The following is a 16,938-nucleotide window of genomic DNA, read 5'->3' on the forward strand; positions in this document are numbered from 1 at the left end:
GTTTTATGATCATTGTATGTGTTAACATGACTACAATGCACATACCACATAAGTCCCGCTTTGTGCTTACGGTTTTCAGTTTATGTTTTAGTTACTTCTAGTTCCAAGGAGAAGAGCTCGAGATGACTACAGTGCACACACCACATAGTCTCGTTTGTGTGATTTACTCTGATTTGAGATGATGTTTGATAGACTTATCTTATTTGGATTGTATTGATGATGTTTTTGAAATACTATTTTTATTAAATTAAAAATGAAATTTTTGGATAATATTTTTAGGACATTACATTGATTTACAAGAATCACATTCAATGCATATAGTTTTGCCACTTTGGCATCACAACACATCATAAAGTTCTATTAGATGACAAATATTGTATAATGCTTTACTTAATGCATATATTCTACCGAGTGCACTAGTGGTAAATGAAAAATGTAATTTTTAATTTCAATAGTTGTGTTTGGTGTAAAAAGTTAATAATTGTGATTTTTTTAATAAATGTTTAATACGAAACTAATCAAAAAGACAACAATTATAATAGTTTGTAACAAATCTATTATATATTATGAGATAGTTTAATTTAGATATTATAATATAAAAGAATAAAAAATATAATGTGTTGAATAATGAATAAAAATTGATATTAGAGAATTATAAACATTAATATAATAACCAACTATTTAAACATAAATGAAAATAGTTATAAGAAATTTGAACGGCATAGCCTAAAAGCACAGGACCCTATAACTCTTCCATTTATTAAATTCATTAAATATGATTAGGTTATTACATTTTTTATATTTTTTTATTTGACTTTTTTATTAATGGTTTTGACTAAGTGATTAGTGGTTTTAAATAGGTGTATTTAGAATCCCCTTAGTAAATTACCTAGACCAATCCTTTAATCCTTTTTTTGTGAAGCTCACTCGGTTCCTCCACTCCAACAAGTTATAACTAGAGTCAAAATCAAATAAATAAATCAGTTAAAAACATATTTTTTTATTGTTTTGATAGATTTAATTTGACAGTTTTGTTTTTTTCAAAATTATTCTGATTGGCTCGACTCAAACGAGCCTAAAAAGCTCAAACCATGAAACCAAATAGAAGCTAGACCGTTAGTAATGGTTCTGTTTGGTTCGATTTTAATTTTCAATGGTTCGACTTCGATTTTTAATTAACAAACTGTAAAAAGCATTACTAATAATTTGACTTTTGTTTAACCTAAAAACCGAAGGGGAACAACCTAATAGAAATAACTGCATGGTAATTGAAACCGGCCCAATAGTCCCCCAAAAAAAAAAAAAAAAAAAAGGTTTCACTCACTTGTGTCTTGTTTCCTAAAGAAATTGAAAATTAATGAAATACTCGAACTAAAAAGCTTTCACAGAAAACGTCAGTCATAATTCATAAATCAGCTCTGTGTATTTCGAATCTTTGAAATCGTTTAACTGAAAACAAAATTGTTGGGTAATCATCTGTTCGTGATCCACACACGACTGGTGAACGCGGACCATCGGCGCTAATTCATTGATTCCTCGAGTTTCGTGCTCCGAGTTGCGCCGGCAATGGATGGTCCGATGGGAGTAGGTCAAGGGCAGCCACAGCAGCAACAAGAACAACCACAGCAACAAGCGGTGGCGAAGGAGAGGCTGAACCCTGCCGTACAGCAGCAACTTAACCTAGAATCCGTCAAGACTAGAGCCTTGAGCCTCTATAAAGCCATCACTCGCATCCTTGAAGATTTCGAACTCATTGCCCGCACCAATTCCGTACCCAAGTGGTTAGTTTCCCCAATTAACAAACATTTTGAATTCACGCATTGTAATATTAATTTCGTTGAATTTATCAATGCTTCTGAGCTTAGAACGATGTTAATCGTTAACATTTAAAAAAGAATTGCTCTCATTTTTTTCGGGTGCACCAGGCAAGATGTATTGGGTCAATTTTCTATGGTAAACCTTGAGCTCTATAACATTGTCGAAGACATTAAGAAGGTTTCAAAGGCATTTGTTGTCCATCCAAAGAATGTCAATGGTGAAAATGCTGGAAGTAAGAACTTGTTAACCCTCTGAAAACATACATGATACATTCCTCATTTGAAAATATTCCTAAGATGCTTTGACATATCAAAATTGAGGATAAAACTAATGATCTTCTACTTCCATTGTAGTATTGCCTGTTATGATTTCATCAAAGTTATTACCAGAGATAGAAGCAGATGACAATTCCAAACGAGAACAGTTACTATATGCAATGCAAAATCTCTCTGTCCCCTCACAGATTGAAAAGTTAAAGGTAATAAATATAGTGTGATCAATCACTTTTTATTTCCTGAAGCCTTACATATGCACCATTTTTTGTAGGCTAGAATTGACATGATTGGAGCAGCTTGTGAAAGCGCTGAAAAAGTCATTGCTGACACTAGAAAAACCTACTTTGGCACTCGCCAAGGGCCCACCAATATCTTAACTCTGGATAAAGCTCAAGCTGCAAAGATTCAAGAACAAGAAAATTTACTTAGACATGCTGTTAACCATGGTCAAGGTTTACGCATACCCATGGACCAAAGACAGATCACATCATCACTTCCATCTCATCTAGTGGATGTGCTCCCAGTAAATGATGGCATCCAGACCATTTCTGAGTCGTCCGGTATATTAATATCCTTAAAAAAAACAAAAACAAATCAAAGATCAATAAATGTTCATCTTTTCACAATAATGTGGTGTTGTCTTTTTTTCACAGGAATGTACATGAAGAACACCCCTCCAATGTCTTCAAATACTGTAAACAGTCAAGGAGCATTGTTGCAGGCTTCTGGCTCACAACTCATGGGAAGAGCAGCTGCATCACCTTCGGGTCCCACTGGGGCATCGTCTTTTGATAACACAACAGCATCTCCTTTACCATATGCAAACTCACCAAGATCTGGAAACATGATGAACACACCTTCCCCACAACAACAAACTCAACAACAACAACAACAGCAGCAACAACAACATCAACAACAACAACAACAACAAAGACAAAGATTGATGCAGCAGTTACCACAACATCAGCAGCAAATGCTTGCTCAATCACTCAGGCAAAATCCAATGACTGGATTAGCACAGGTATGTATGGTTGTAGACTTGTAGCTGTAGAATACTACAATTCAATTTGGATTATATATATTATTAGAAGAATTAAGATAATGTGTAGTTGTAATGCTGTGATCATTTGATATGTGCAGAATCAATTGTCACAGCTGCATGATTTGCAAGGTCAAGCTCAACAGAAGTATCAGGTGATTTGGATATTATGTTTTTTCGGTTGAAATTTTTAGTATTTTGTTTCAGTGTAATTATTATTAATTTGTTATTATGTGCTGTTAGTTACATGGTCAGAATCAGATGGCTTTTTCTCAGTCATTAGGAGGGCAGCAATTTCAAGGTAGACAATTACCTAGTGGAGGTATTCAACATGGGATTGCACAAAGCCAACTAAACCAAGGAAACCAATTAGGTCGCCATTTAAACCAAATGTCTACCACTGCCAACACTGCATTGTTTAATGCTGCACAAGCTACACCAAATAACCAAATGGTCAGTTTTACATTTCCCCATCTGTTGCATTTTGTCTCTTTTAATGAAAGATTGTTATATGTTGGAGCTAATCACAAAAAATGACCAAAAGAGGCAAGGGTATTATTATTATACCAGTATTACATATTTTGGTGATTAACTATGTGGTTTCTAATTTTAGATGTCAAATATGACGGGTATGATGCCATCACAATCAATGTTACCTCGGATGCAGGTTAGTTTTTTCATAACCTTTTTTTTTTTTTTTTTACAAATTTGTTTATAAACTTTTGTAAATTTCAGTTTGGATTATCTGGTGGCAACCGGAGTCTTGGAGCTCAAAATTTGAGTGATCAGGGTAGGGGCATAGTTTTTGTTTGAAATTAGGTTATTTTTTTTATATATATGAATAATGATGGGGTTTTCATTTGGATGACAGTGTTTAATATGGGAGGGAATCCTGGTAGCATGATGCCTATACAACAACAACAACAACAACAGCAACAACAACAACAGCAGCAGCAAGGTGGTTTTGGGAACATGCAACAAAACACCCAGAATTTACAACAACAGCAACCTGGTATGGTGGTACCTATGCAGCAGAATCCCCAACAGAATCATCCCAACTTTCAACAACATAGACAAAACCAGTAGTACCTTATCTTATTTTTTACTATTTATGTGTTAAGGTTGTTACAGTTGGCAAATGTTATGCTCATTTCTGAATTGTCTGTTTCTTTCTTCTAATTGTCAATTTTAACAAAACAAAATCGCATGCTTGTATTTTTTTTTTTTGAATTACATATACATGTTCTATCTCACTATATTGTTCTTTTCTTGATCAGGATTTGAAATTTTGACATATGGACAACAATAGTGAAAGTTAGTTTAGAAGATTTTTGAATTCGTAGTTTCCTTTTCCTAATATAGAGGATGATTCCTCAGAAAGAAGGGATGATAACTACTTTTCGTATCTAATATTGGATTATTAATCATAAAGTTCCTTGTTTCAAAATAAAGGAAAAACATTTAGCTTCTGTAAGTGCCTCAATTACCATTTTACTCAAGACAGTTCTATAAAGTGACAATAAATGGACTTTACATATTTACTTTTCCACCATCACTAAAAAAGCACTTTTTGCCTTATGTAAAAAAGTTCACCTTTGAAGTTGAAATCACTATATGTATACATGTTATTAACTATAATTCGTAAGGCGTTAAATCTTAAGAGGGCAACATTAGAAATAGGAAATGTGGCAGTAAGAAACTACGCACACAAAAGAATGGTGTTTCATTTCCTCAATTTGAATTACATTATAAAGTAACGCAGAGTACCAAAGTGCCAACCATCATGGTATATTTTAATTACAACTAATCTTTGTAGTCTTGTTGGTTAGGATATTTGTATGTAACAGCAGATTTGGGGTTCATGTCTTAGTAATGATTCTTTTTAAAATTTAACTTAAATAGAATGACTAATATTCTTACTATATGTCAGTTTTAATAAGGAATTTTTTTTATCACATGCATACAATATCTTCAAACCGGTCACAATTAAGAGGGAAAATAAATCATGCTAATTTTCTTACCTGCTGTCCAAGATTTGAACAAAAATTAGCCATTATACCAAAATAGTCATGATTTTCGCAATAGCATCTGCGAAAATCTCTAAAATGACATCGTCTTTGTGACAATATCTAAAATAACACCGTCTTTGAGATATTATCTGTGAAAATCCAAACTTTAACAATGGAAAATCGAAGTTTACCTACAAAAATTTAAAAAAATATATATATTGAAGTTTTTTTGTTACAAATGTTAAAAAACCAAATCTAAAGTGAAAAAAGCTTAATATTGTCATTTTGACTTACAATAATAACAAAAAATAGATTTCTCGTATTTTTCATAAGGTTTTTCAGATTGATATGAAGATTCTACAGAGGTGAGAAATTCATTTTCTTTGTTATTTTCATAGGTATAAAATTATAACATTAAGCTTTCTTTTACCAAATGGCATGTGGCCTATCGGTATCAGGAGTCGACGGAACAATGTCCTCCAACCATGGGTGGTGTTGAAGGGGCAAAGTGGACAGCTGCACAGGGCCAATTTTTTTTATTATATATATATTTATTTAAAAATAAAAACTTATAATAACGATAAAGATATTTTTTCTAGCTTGTCCTAGGCCTTTAAGGATATTTAATTTTCAGGACCGACTCTGCTTCCGACCAAGTCTCATATGTGACGAAATGGTAGATTTAAGAATAGAATAATGAGTATGTAAGTTAGCCATTTAAAAAAAAAACAATGTTAAACTTTCCTTAGCTCTCGAAATGGTTTATGAAAACTTCTAATACAAAAAACTTCAAAAAAATATATTTTTAAAATTTTCACAAATAAACTTCAATTTTTGTACATAAAACCAAAATTTTCGCAAATGAAGATTTTTGTTTTTCAAAATTCAGTTTTGGGACTATTTTTTGGCAAAATTTTGAGATTTTTAGGTGACATATGAATAAAGGTGAAAATTATAAAATAAACAACAAACTAAAAGATTAACAAAATATAAACAATCTATTAGATAAAATTCATATGAAGACATATATGATGTTTGTTTTTTCTTAGAAGTTTTTTTTTTTTTTTTTTTTTTTTTTTTTTTTTTTTGAATTAGCATGTCTACGTGCATGAATATCTTTTTTTTTTTTTTACCGCAGACTGCTTGTTTTTTTAGAAAATCGCATACCTAAAAAGGTATATGCATCATCTTCTTGTGGAAGACATGAAAAAGTTTTTTAAATCCCGCAGACATTCTAACCCTAAAAAAATCAATCCTATTTTTCACGCTTTTTTCTTTAACGATTTTCTTCCACCTTTGTCATACTGTTACCACCACTACCGCCTCTACAAACACTACATCTGCAGCCTCCACCACCATTGCCATCACCACCACCACTACCACCTCCAACCCCTCCCTCCACCTCCAACTCAACCATCACCAACACTACTGCCACCATCACCCATATGTTACCTCCTCCACCATCACCATTGTCACCATCTATGTCATCTCCACTACTATTTATTCCACCATCGTCGTCTTTAATTATCATCCGTAAATCAATATAGTAAATGTATGTATGTCATATGGTTTGTTTGTTTGGTATAATATATGATTAATGTGGTTTAATATCCTTTATGAAGTCTACAAACTTAAAAAAAACATTCTTTTATTTGCAAACTGCAGACGTATAGTCTACATCTTCTGCATATGCGTTTGCAAACTAGAGATGTTTTCCTCTTAAAAAATAAACAACATCATAATTGACAGTTTTGTCTAAATTAAAGATATAAAGATGTAACACTTTTAAATATTCTATTTAAATTTAAAATATTTATCATTGCTAGATTATAAAGAGTTTACAATGTTGTTGAAAAAAGAATTATTCATAATGTATTCATGGGGCTAACAAACTGGTTTTATTACGTAAAAAGGTAACAACTTTTATTAATATTTCTACCTCCAATATAGTTTGTCTAATCCCACCAAAATTTGGCACCCAAACCCTTCCATATCAGGTCAATAATTCGCGACTGTCGGTAGGAAACCTGTCAACCTCACCCATGAGCCTCTCATGCTTCCAATTTTCTTTCTTGACTGCCTCGACCTGAGCCTCCGTGATCAAATCCAACAATGACGAATCAATCGAAATCCTCATACACATGGCTCCAGTCGCAGAACTAACCGCCTTGCGACTCATAGCATCAACCACCACATTTGCTTTCCCAGGATAAGACATAAGCTCGCAATCATAATCCTTGACTACGTCAAACCACATGCGCTACCTCATATTCAAATTCGGCTGATCCATGAGGTACCTCAGACTCTTGTAATTTGTGTAGATGGTACATCGGACCCCATATAGATAATGCTGCCAAATCTTGAGAGCAAACATTACTGCCCTCAACTCCAAATCATGAGTCGGATAACGAACCTCATGCGGCTTCAGCTGCCGAGAATCATACACGATAACTCTCCCACGCTGCATAAGCACTGCGCTCAAACATGTGATGGATGCGTCACAAAACACCACAAAATCCTCAACACCCCTAAGGAGGTTCAACACTAGGGTCGCACACAGTTTCTGTCTCAGAGTCTCAAATGTCACTTGCTGCTTAGAGCCCCAACGAAAATACATGCCCTTCCTCGTCAGACAAGTGAGGGGTACTGCAACCTTGGTGAAATCCTAAATAAATCTCCGATAATATCCCGCTAAACCCAAGAAACTCCTAATCTCCAAGGGAGACTTCGGAACCTCCCACTGCATCACGACCTCAATCTTGGCCGGGTCAACCTAAACACCAAATAATGACCAATATCAAATACCACTCAAATTACCTAAAATACCCTTGGGCCAAACTTGGTCAAACCCTGGTCAAAGTCAAAATCAACCCATACTAAAAAGTCTCACAATTCACTAGTCACGTCGTGACCTAATAAGTCCAAAACAGTCGAGGAATGCCATCATCATGTCGTGACACCCTGTACTCACGTCGTGAGAACGCTCTGACCATAAGTTCTTAATGAAACTCTTAATCTCTTTTTGCCCAAGCAACCAAATCCCCCATAGTGTTTTATTCACTCTAGAACATCATAAAAATCATGGCTTTTTGGACATGCATGTCCAAAACACTAGCTAGGGAACGAAAGGGAAATGATACCAAATCTCATGCATGAACCATAAAACCCGACCATCTACTAGATCTAGCATCTATACTACTTGGGACACCGGGGATCCATAAAGTTGGCAACTTTATGGATTCCAACCTCTACATCATCTTGTACATAAAGGATAAAGCATGAAAATCTAGATCTAGGCTTATAAACTTATAAAGCAATAAACTTGAAACTCACAAAAGCTCCAGAAGGTGTGCAAATTCTTGATGATGAGACTTGAATGTAGAAACAATGGACTAGACGCTCTTTCTTTTCTTTTCCTTGGTTAAAATCACCACAAATAAGCTTTAAGATCAAATATGGATGGTAGGGTTTCACGGGGGGTGTAAAGAGGTGATGAAGGTTGAGGGTGGGTAACCCTATCCCTCACTTCCTTTAAATACGAAAATAAAACACCAAAATTAGGGTTTCCTCTCATGCAGGTCTCACGTCGTATCACCATGTGCTCACTTCGTGATCCCCAAAGATGATGTGCATGTTCATTAAACTCCTCACGATGTGATACACATTTCTCGCGTTGTGAGTAGGGTTAAATCCTTGAAAATTAAACTTGACAAAAGCTCACCTGAACTGAATGTTACATAACTTCATTTTATGATTGAATTGCGTAACACATGAGTTAAATACATAATCAAAACTATTCAATTATTGAATTACGTTCATTCTTATTGCATGCATATATTTTACATTAATGCAAACAAACTACCCCCTTTCTTGTGTTAAATGTGTTACATCTTATTGAAAAAGGTGTATTTAATAGTCATGTGTCTCCGTGGACCTGCCATCTACTTTTATAGTGCAACACAACAATGAAATTTGAGTCTAGTTTAATTATGCCATTTGTTAGGTTTGACACCCTAAAAGTCACTCAAATTGTTTTTTACAAAATATAGAATTTTATGACTTTTGTATAATTTATTTTTAGACTTTTTGTACTACATTTTTTTTGCAACATTTTCTAACATATTTACAATTTTTTACGATCGTTTTAATTTTTTTACATTGTTTTTATACTTGTTTTACATTTACATTAGTCTTTTAATGATTGAAACACATAGAACCAATCACTACAGAAAATAGATCAAAACTCATAGAACAACCACCACAAAAACATAGATCAAAACATATAGAAACAACTTTGTTGAGAGTATAAAAAGAGAAATCAAACATATTGAAACCCATAAAACCAACCAACATAAATAGATTGATCGAAGACTATATACAAAATCTTTACAATTTGATAATACAAAAGTTGTATGAAATTGTATTTATAACATCGTAAAAAGTTGTAAAAAATGAACTTATACAAAAAAAATTGTAAAAATGTTTTAAAGAATAAAGTGTAAATTTTTTAAAAATGTAATAAAAAAGTTGTAAAAAATTTAAAGTTTGGACCAAATTAAAATAAATTTTAAAACACCAAAAATATAAAATTTAAAAATTACATGTCATACAGTTGAAAATAATAATAACTAGAAAAAGATCCCGGGCTTTGCCCTGGGTTAGATAAAATTTTCATATATTTTTTTTGTTTTATGTAATGGCTAATATTGTACTTTTAATTTTTTTTACAGTTTAGACAATGTACTCTAAAACGTTAACATTGATATTTTTTAATCATCAGAAGCAATGTTTCTACTTGTAAGTGTGCATTTGTGTGTATTTATTTACATTTGTTTTTTTTTCCTTTTGTAAGTATTTGCATGTGATGATAAGTTTAAACGATATAGTAGAAATTAAAGTAATGTCAATGTCTTATTTTAGAATATAGTTCATAAAAAAGATGAGAAAACTATTACATAGACATTAACAAAAAAGGACATTGGTTGGACGTTGACTAATCGGACATAACCGACAGAAAAAAAAGGAACAGTTGGTAGCTAATTGTTAGGGAGTTCCTTCATGAGTTTCTTGTGATCGAAAATTGCTTCTTTAATTTCTTCCCGGATGGAGGCGATAATTATCTGCATCTTGTTGTCACATGACTTTATTTTGTCAAGATCGTTGTCGAATATTGCGAAGTTCAGGAAGTGTGAGCAAGTTTGTATGGTGTTGTTATATTCCTGATAAATTGAATGTATGTTTTTTTGGTAAAGTATAATTTTTATTGTTTATTTTTAAGTGTAGTCGTGTGATTAACAATTTAGTGAAAACCAGAGAGTAGAAGCGACAACTCCACAAAATATGATGACAAAATTGTGAAGCACGTAGACATTTTGTGTAAACTACAAGGATAACTTTTTTAATTATTTTGTACACACTGGTCAAACCTGCCAAAATACAAAAATGTTACACGTATGGATTGTTTTTAAAATAAAACTTTACGTGGCCATTTTCTATAAATTAAAAAATTACAGGGAGTAAATCTATCAAAATTTAAACCTTTTTTTGTAGGAACTAAACTCTATCAAAATATGTAAACTTTGTTGTAAGGACTAAATATACCAAAATGTTAGGAATTAAATCTATTAAAATATAAAATCTTTGTTGCAGAGACTAAATACATCAAAATATAAAAACAACAATCAATACCAATCAAATTAAAGAAAAAAAGATCATGACAAAATGTAAGAAATATTGGGCCAAAAGACCACCAAAGATTACTAATGTCTAGATTTAATATACTTCGTAGATAATAACAATAAATATCAATTACTTTTTAAATAAAATAAAATCGATTTATCGACTGCTCAAAGACATTGATAGTTATTCCAAAAAGAGGATTAATTCCTATTGTAAAATAAAATAAAGGAAAAATTATCAAAGATATTTGATAGTCTTAGAATATACTAAATTTAAAAGTTTGTATTAAATGAAGCATAGACATAGTGATAGGTGTTGAAATTTTAATACATGAAAACAAGAAATATAAAAGCGAAAGGCCAATTATGTTTTGGTGTATTAAATTAGCATGTACCTAGGTTGATCCGGTGTCAAAGTTAACAATAGAGAAGGGGATGGACTGCTGTGTAAAAGTATCCTACACTTTCTTTTTATTTTTAATTTTTTTTTATCCCCACCTGATTTGGTGGAAGTCGTTCCACGACCACGAGGCATATCAAGTCTTCGCCACTTCGCCTTCTCTCTCTCTCTCTCTCACTAAACACAAACATCTTGTCACTCTCCTCTTTCCCCCCATCGTACTCTGCATCTGGTGAAGAAAATGGGCGCAACAGATGCAGATTCCATGAAGAAGAAGGAGATGGTTCATTCTCCGATTCTAACTTACTTCTCTGTCATCACTCTTCTCTCTACTTGCCCTCCTTTCGTCATTCTCCTGTAAGTTCTCACCTATCTTTCTTTTTCACATCCTGCAACTACTTTAAAACCAACATGAAAATCAGATCTTTATACTTACTCTTTCTGTTTTGTTTTTCATAAAGATTTTAACTTTGTTTCTGCTTCTTAATTCGATCTTTATCCATACAGATTTTGATTCAAAACGATAATTGTATAATCGTATTGTAAATGAAGAATTATTGACGCCAACGATTGTTATTCTGTATTGTTGTGTGATGAATCTGGATCTTGTCTTGTAGATCTCTGTGCTGACTTATGAGGGCATGCATAATCGATTCTCCTAGCTTTTAAGTGCACCTATATCATACTTCTCAAACACATACACATCAAGAGCTGATTTTCAAAATTAAAAAAAAATACAGTAGCTTTTGCTCAGTGTTTTCTTAACTATCATAGAGTAATGATGTTTAGAATCATGTTAATTATGATTATTGGTTACAAGAATAAGTTGTCGCCTGTAATTTAATCTCACATTATAACTTAGCTATTTACAATGAGAACATAAAAAGAAGTCATCCATGGATTGAACTAAACTTTATTACTTTTTACAGATGGTATACAATGGTACATCTCGATGGTTCTTTACTAAACACATTCAATTATCTCATGGAGCATGGAGTTGAAGGGTTTGTGAACATATGGCCTAAACCTACTGCTATTGCATGGAAGATCATTGCTTGTTATGGCCTCTTTGAAGCAGCCCTCCAGCTATGGTTACCTGGGAAAAGAGTTGAAGGCCCAATATCCCCTACAGGCAATAGGCCAGTCTATAAGGTTCCAAATCAACAACATTGACAATTTCACATCATAACATTAAGTCTACATTAAGTAGATTGTAAGAATGTTTCAAGAATATTTATTTTCTTGTTTCAGGCTAATGGTGTGGCAGCATATGTGGTGACACTGATTACATATATCAGCCTTTGGTGGTAAGCTTAAAATGTTACAATAATCTTTTTTTTTTTCTTCTTACATAAGTTGAGTTTGACATCTTTGACCTACAACTACCTATTCTTTTTGTAATTTCAGGTTTGGGATATTTAATCCTACAGTTGTTTATGATCATTTGGGAGAAATATACTCCGCACTCATTTTCGGAAGCTTTGTGTTTTGTATATTCTTATACATAAAGGTGAGCATGATACATAATGTCACATATCATCAATCGTACTATATTTATTCTTCTGACACTTGTAGCTTTGGTTTACAGGGTCATGTAGCACCTTCTTCCACTGATTCTGGTTCATCAGGAAACATAATATTCGATTTCTATTGGGTGAGTTTCTGTGAATTTGTTGTTTCTTATTCTGTTTACATGAATGAATATCAAGCCAAGAAATGTTGTTCTGAGTATATGTTATGGTTGATGGGGTTCAATAGGGCATGGAGCTTTATCCTCGAATTGGAAAGAATTTTGATATCAAAGTTTTCACCAACTGTAGATTCGGGATGATGTCTTGGGCTGTTCTTGCTGTAACCTACTGCATAAAACAGGTATGCAGTTGAAAACCATTAATTAATTTACTATTTATTCATGCATGATTTGAAGTAATAGAATCATTGATTGATAAATTTGCAATCTATTTTGATTCAGTATGAAAGAGATGGGAAAGTGGCAGATTCTATGGCTGTAAGTACGTTGTTAATGTTGGTTTACATTACAAAGTTCTTTTGGTGGGAAGCAGGGTACTGGAACACAATGGATATTGCACATGATCGAGGTAAATATATTATTGCTATTATTTTTGTATGCAAGTTGTAACATAAATTCTGAAATGTGTAGTTTTTTTATTGATTTTTTTTTTGGTAGCTGGATTTTATATCTGTTGGGGATGTTTGGTTTGGGTTCCTTCTATATATACTTCCCCTGGCATGTACCTTGTCAATCATCCTGTTAATCTTGGAGCTCAGGTTCTTTTTTTTTTTTTTTTTGTCTAATAGAAATTAATATTTTGAACAGTTTCTTTTCATATATACATCATTTTTTAATTGTTTCTGTGTTGATACAATACAAACAGCTGGCGATTTCCATCCTAATAGCAGGGATTTTGTGCATATACATAAATTATGACTGTGATAGACAAAGGCAAGAATTTCGTAGAACAAATGGCAAGAGCTTGGTTTGGGGGAAAGCTCCAAGCAAGGTAACCTGTTCAAACTCTCAACTTTTGTTTAGTGAAATGAAATTATTATTATTATTATTATTATTATTATTATTATTATTATTATTGTTGTTGTTGTTAGTGGACTTAATTTGATATATTAATAGTAAGATATTTTGGGTATTATTACAGATAGTTGCATCATACACTACAACCAAGGGGGAGTCTAAGACCAGCCTTCTGCTGACTTCAGGGTGGTGAGTAGGCACTAGGCAGTAGCTAATAGTCACTAACTACATCACCATTCCGATTCCGATTCCGATTCCGATTCTGATTCCGATTCCGATTCTGATTCCGATTCCGATGAGATGATGTTTTTTTGATGTTGTTATTATAGGTGGGGTTTATCTCGTCATTTCCACTATGTACCTGAGATTATGGCAGCATTTTTCTGGACAGTTCCGGCCCTTTTCGATAATGTAATTTGATTATTTGAGCATGATCTTTATTGGTGTTTTTGTAGTAGTCTAATGAAAGGAATCTTGAATTATTTAATTTTGTTTTGCAGTTTCTTCCATACTTCTATTTCGTGTTCTTGACCATCTTGTTGTTTGATCGAGCCAAAAGAGATGATGATAGATGTCGTTCAAAGTAAGCATCCTTCCCATTTGTGTTTTGTTTGATGGAAATGTTTTCTTTTGAGAAAATAAAATAATAGAAGTAATGATTTTGAATTTGAATTTGAATCTGATTTGGGTTGGATGCAGGTATGGTAAGTATTGGAAGACGTATTGCAACAAGGTTCCATATAGGATCATACCAGGGATCTACTGACATGGAGATATGCAATGTTGGCATGTATTTTTATGAGAAAAAAAAATATTGGTATTTGGTTAGTTTTGATAAATTATTGAACTCAAGCCCTTTGCTATTTTACGAGGGGTGTTAAATTATTGATCTTAAGGTCTATGTATGCTGTTTTCTGATGATATTTTATGAGGGGTGTTACGCTAGAACATAGCATTAGCAGTATGGAATGAAGAAGTTGCTTCTTCAGTTGTTTGATTGTCTGACATGTTGAAATTAACACAAAACTAGTAGCTCTACAAAGTACTTTAATCTTTGTCATAATTAGGTACAAGATTTCACTTTTTAGTAGGATAATACTTCATTTTTTTAAAAGTAATGTTAATATGTTATCTAGAAGTATATTATGCTCTTCTATTGGTATCTACTATAATAAATGAATGTTTTTTTTGCCACATGTCCTCTTCTTATTCATTTAGACACATGTCATTTTCTAGAATTTTTAAATTTTCTATTTTCCACTTGTCATTTTATTGTATTTTTCATTTTATTAAATTAAAGTTCCATATTTAATATATAAGGTAATATATATGTAAGGTATTTATTAGAAAGGGTTTATATATGTAATGTATTCAATACATTAAAACTTTATTAATTTTAATAATTCAAAAAATTTCTCATTTTTCTTATAAATTTAAAATTTTCAAATTGTTAAAATTTTAAATTTAATTTTTTTTAAATAAACTCATGTAATACATGGGTCTCACACCTAGTGTTTAATAAACCTTGTTTATTTTCTTTTTGTAATTAACTTTTCTTATTCAGTCTTCTTACACTTTTAAGTATAATTGGTACAGCTACAATGATTTTAAACATCATGACGCTGGCTTAATGATGTTATTGGATCTATTTGTCTTGGTGAAATATGAAATATCCAACTTTTATTTAGTAGCTCTCTTTTAAAAGTCATATTAATTGATGAAATTTGTTTTAGGGTATGTTTGGTTTGTAGAATGGTTGTGAACGAGGGTTTCACATTGTTTCCATGTATTTTTTTTTTTAAAATGTTAGTAGAAACTGCATAACTTATGCATTTAAGTTATTTTATATTTGTTGAAGGGACAAGCAAAAAGATATAACACATATAGCAATATAGCATGAACAAAAGCTTGATAACAAATTTACGTAATTGTATATATATTTAGAAGGGATGTTGGTATTCTAAATATATCTGATCAAGACCAAAAGTAGAATGTCTTTAGACTAAACAACTAATATTTTTTTGAAATATATAGAAATGTTGTTGGTACTTGGTAGCGCAGTTCTCAAAAAATATGATAGTATTTGTTCCAAACTTTTATAAACAGTATGTCAACTTTCTATGACAAAATTACAAAAATGGTCCCTATGGTTTGTCAAAAGTCACAAAGTCAGTCCCTGCTATTTTTTTTTGACGAACATGGTCCCTGTGGTTTCCAAAACTTACATCAATGACCATTTTTGCTGACGCTGTTACTGTTCATCCGTTAGTGTAAGGGTATTTTGGTCTTTTCAAGTAGCAGCGACTGGGTTTGTGACTATGAGTAAACCATAGGGACCATTTATGTATTTTTTTCTATATTTTATGTTTATGAGTTGTGACTTTTCCACCCATTTACTTTTTAAAATATCACTTTTAACCCTTCACTTTGAACTTTGAAAAATGTTACTTTCACCCCTCTATTTTCTAAATTTTCGTGTTTAACCCCGTATTATATATAATTTGTTTTTTATTAATAACTTTTGTTCGCTAACCTAAAAAAACTATTTTTACGTGTTTATTTTCATATATTTGTCGGTATAATTCAAGGTGATCAACGTTTCGATTATAATTTAGAACTTTCTTTCGTTATTTTTTTTTAAAGTTACATGTTTTTTTTATAAAATTGTCGGTTTAAATTCGAGCTTATTTATCGACGTAGTTTTTTTTTTTATTTTATTTATGTACGTTTCCTACGTATGAGACGGGTCATATATAATAACTTTCGTTTGTTAATTTAAAAAAATATATTATATTCGAGATTGTCTATCTTTTGATGTATTTTTTATACATTTTGTGCTTAATTTTATATATATTCCTACGTATCATTCGAGTTATATATAATAACTTTCGTTTGTTAGTTTAAAAAAATGTTGTATATTCGAGTTTGTCTATGTTTCGACCTAACTTTTGTTTCATGTTTTTTACGTATCAATATAGATTCGAGTTCATCTATATTTCGCGGTAATTTTTTTATGTTTCGTGCTTATTTTTATGTATGTGTTTTTTTCATTTATGTTTTTTTACGTCGAAATGCAACTTTTATGACTATAATCATCAAAATTCAACTTACAAAATTCAAGCTTATAATTACGCTTTTATCTATTATATGTGAACAAACTTATACGTAGAA

General features: G+C 32.0%; 2 protein-coding genes across 2 annotated transcripts; both read left to right on the top strand.

Moving 5' to 3' along the window:
- The first annotated feature begins 1,360 nt into the window (after positions 1–1,360).
- MED8 (mediator subunit 8) lies at positions 1,361–4,411 on the top strand. The gene is made up of 10 exons (XM_079002786.1): positions 1,361–1,781; positions 1,926–2,050; positions 2,172–2,296; positions 2,365–2,653; positions 2,747–3,114; positions 3,234–3,287; positions 3,376–3,585; positions 3,746–3,799; positions 3,868–3,922; positions 4,004–4,411. Exons 1-10 carry the CDS (start codon positions 1,567–1,569, stop codon positions 4,216–4,218), a joined length of 1,710 nt encoding a protein of 569 aa, XP_078858912.1. The 5' UTR covers positions 1,361–1,566; the 3' UTR covers positions 4,219–4,411.
- Positions 4,412–11,344: 6,933 nt separating this feature from the next.
- DWF5 (Ergosterol biosynthesis ERG4/ERG24 family) lies at positions 11,345–14,715 on the top strand. Its single transcript, XM_079002787.1, has 13 exons — positions 11,345–11,576; positions 12,149–12,371; positions 12,471–12,526; positions 12,627–12,729; positions 12,808–12,873; positions 12,978–13,091; positions 13,192–13,318; positions 13,408–13,508; positions 13,616–13,741; positions 13,892–13,956; positions 14,097–14,178; positions 14,268–14,350; positions 14,467–14,715. Exons 1-13 carry the CDS (start codon positions 11,461–11,463, stop codon positions 14,531–14,533), a joined length of 1,329 nt encoding a protein of 442 aa, XP_078858913.1. The 5' UTR covers positions 11,345–11,460; the 3' UTR covers positions 14,534–14,715.
- Positions 14,716–16,938: the final 2,223 nt, after the last annotated feature.

The sequence above is a fragment of the Lactuca serriola genome, chromosome 5 (genome assembly GCF_051521515.1).
Source record: "Lactuca serriola cultivar US96UC23 chromosome 5, Lser_US96UC23_V15, whole genome shotgun sequence".
Lineage (NCBI taxonomy): Eukaryota > Viridiplantae > Streptophyta > Magnoliopsida > Asterales > Asteraceae > Lactuca > Lactuca serriola.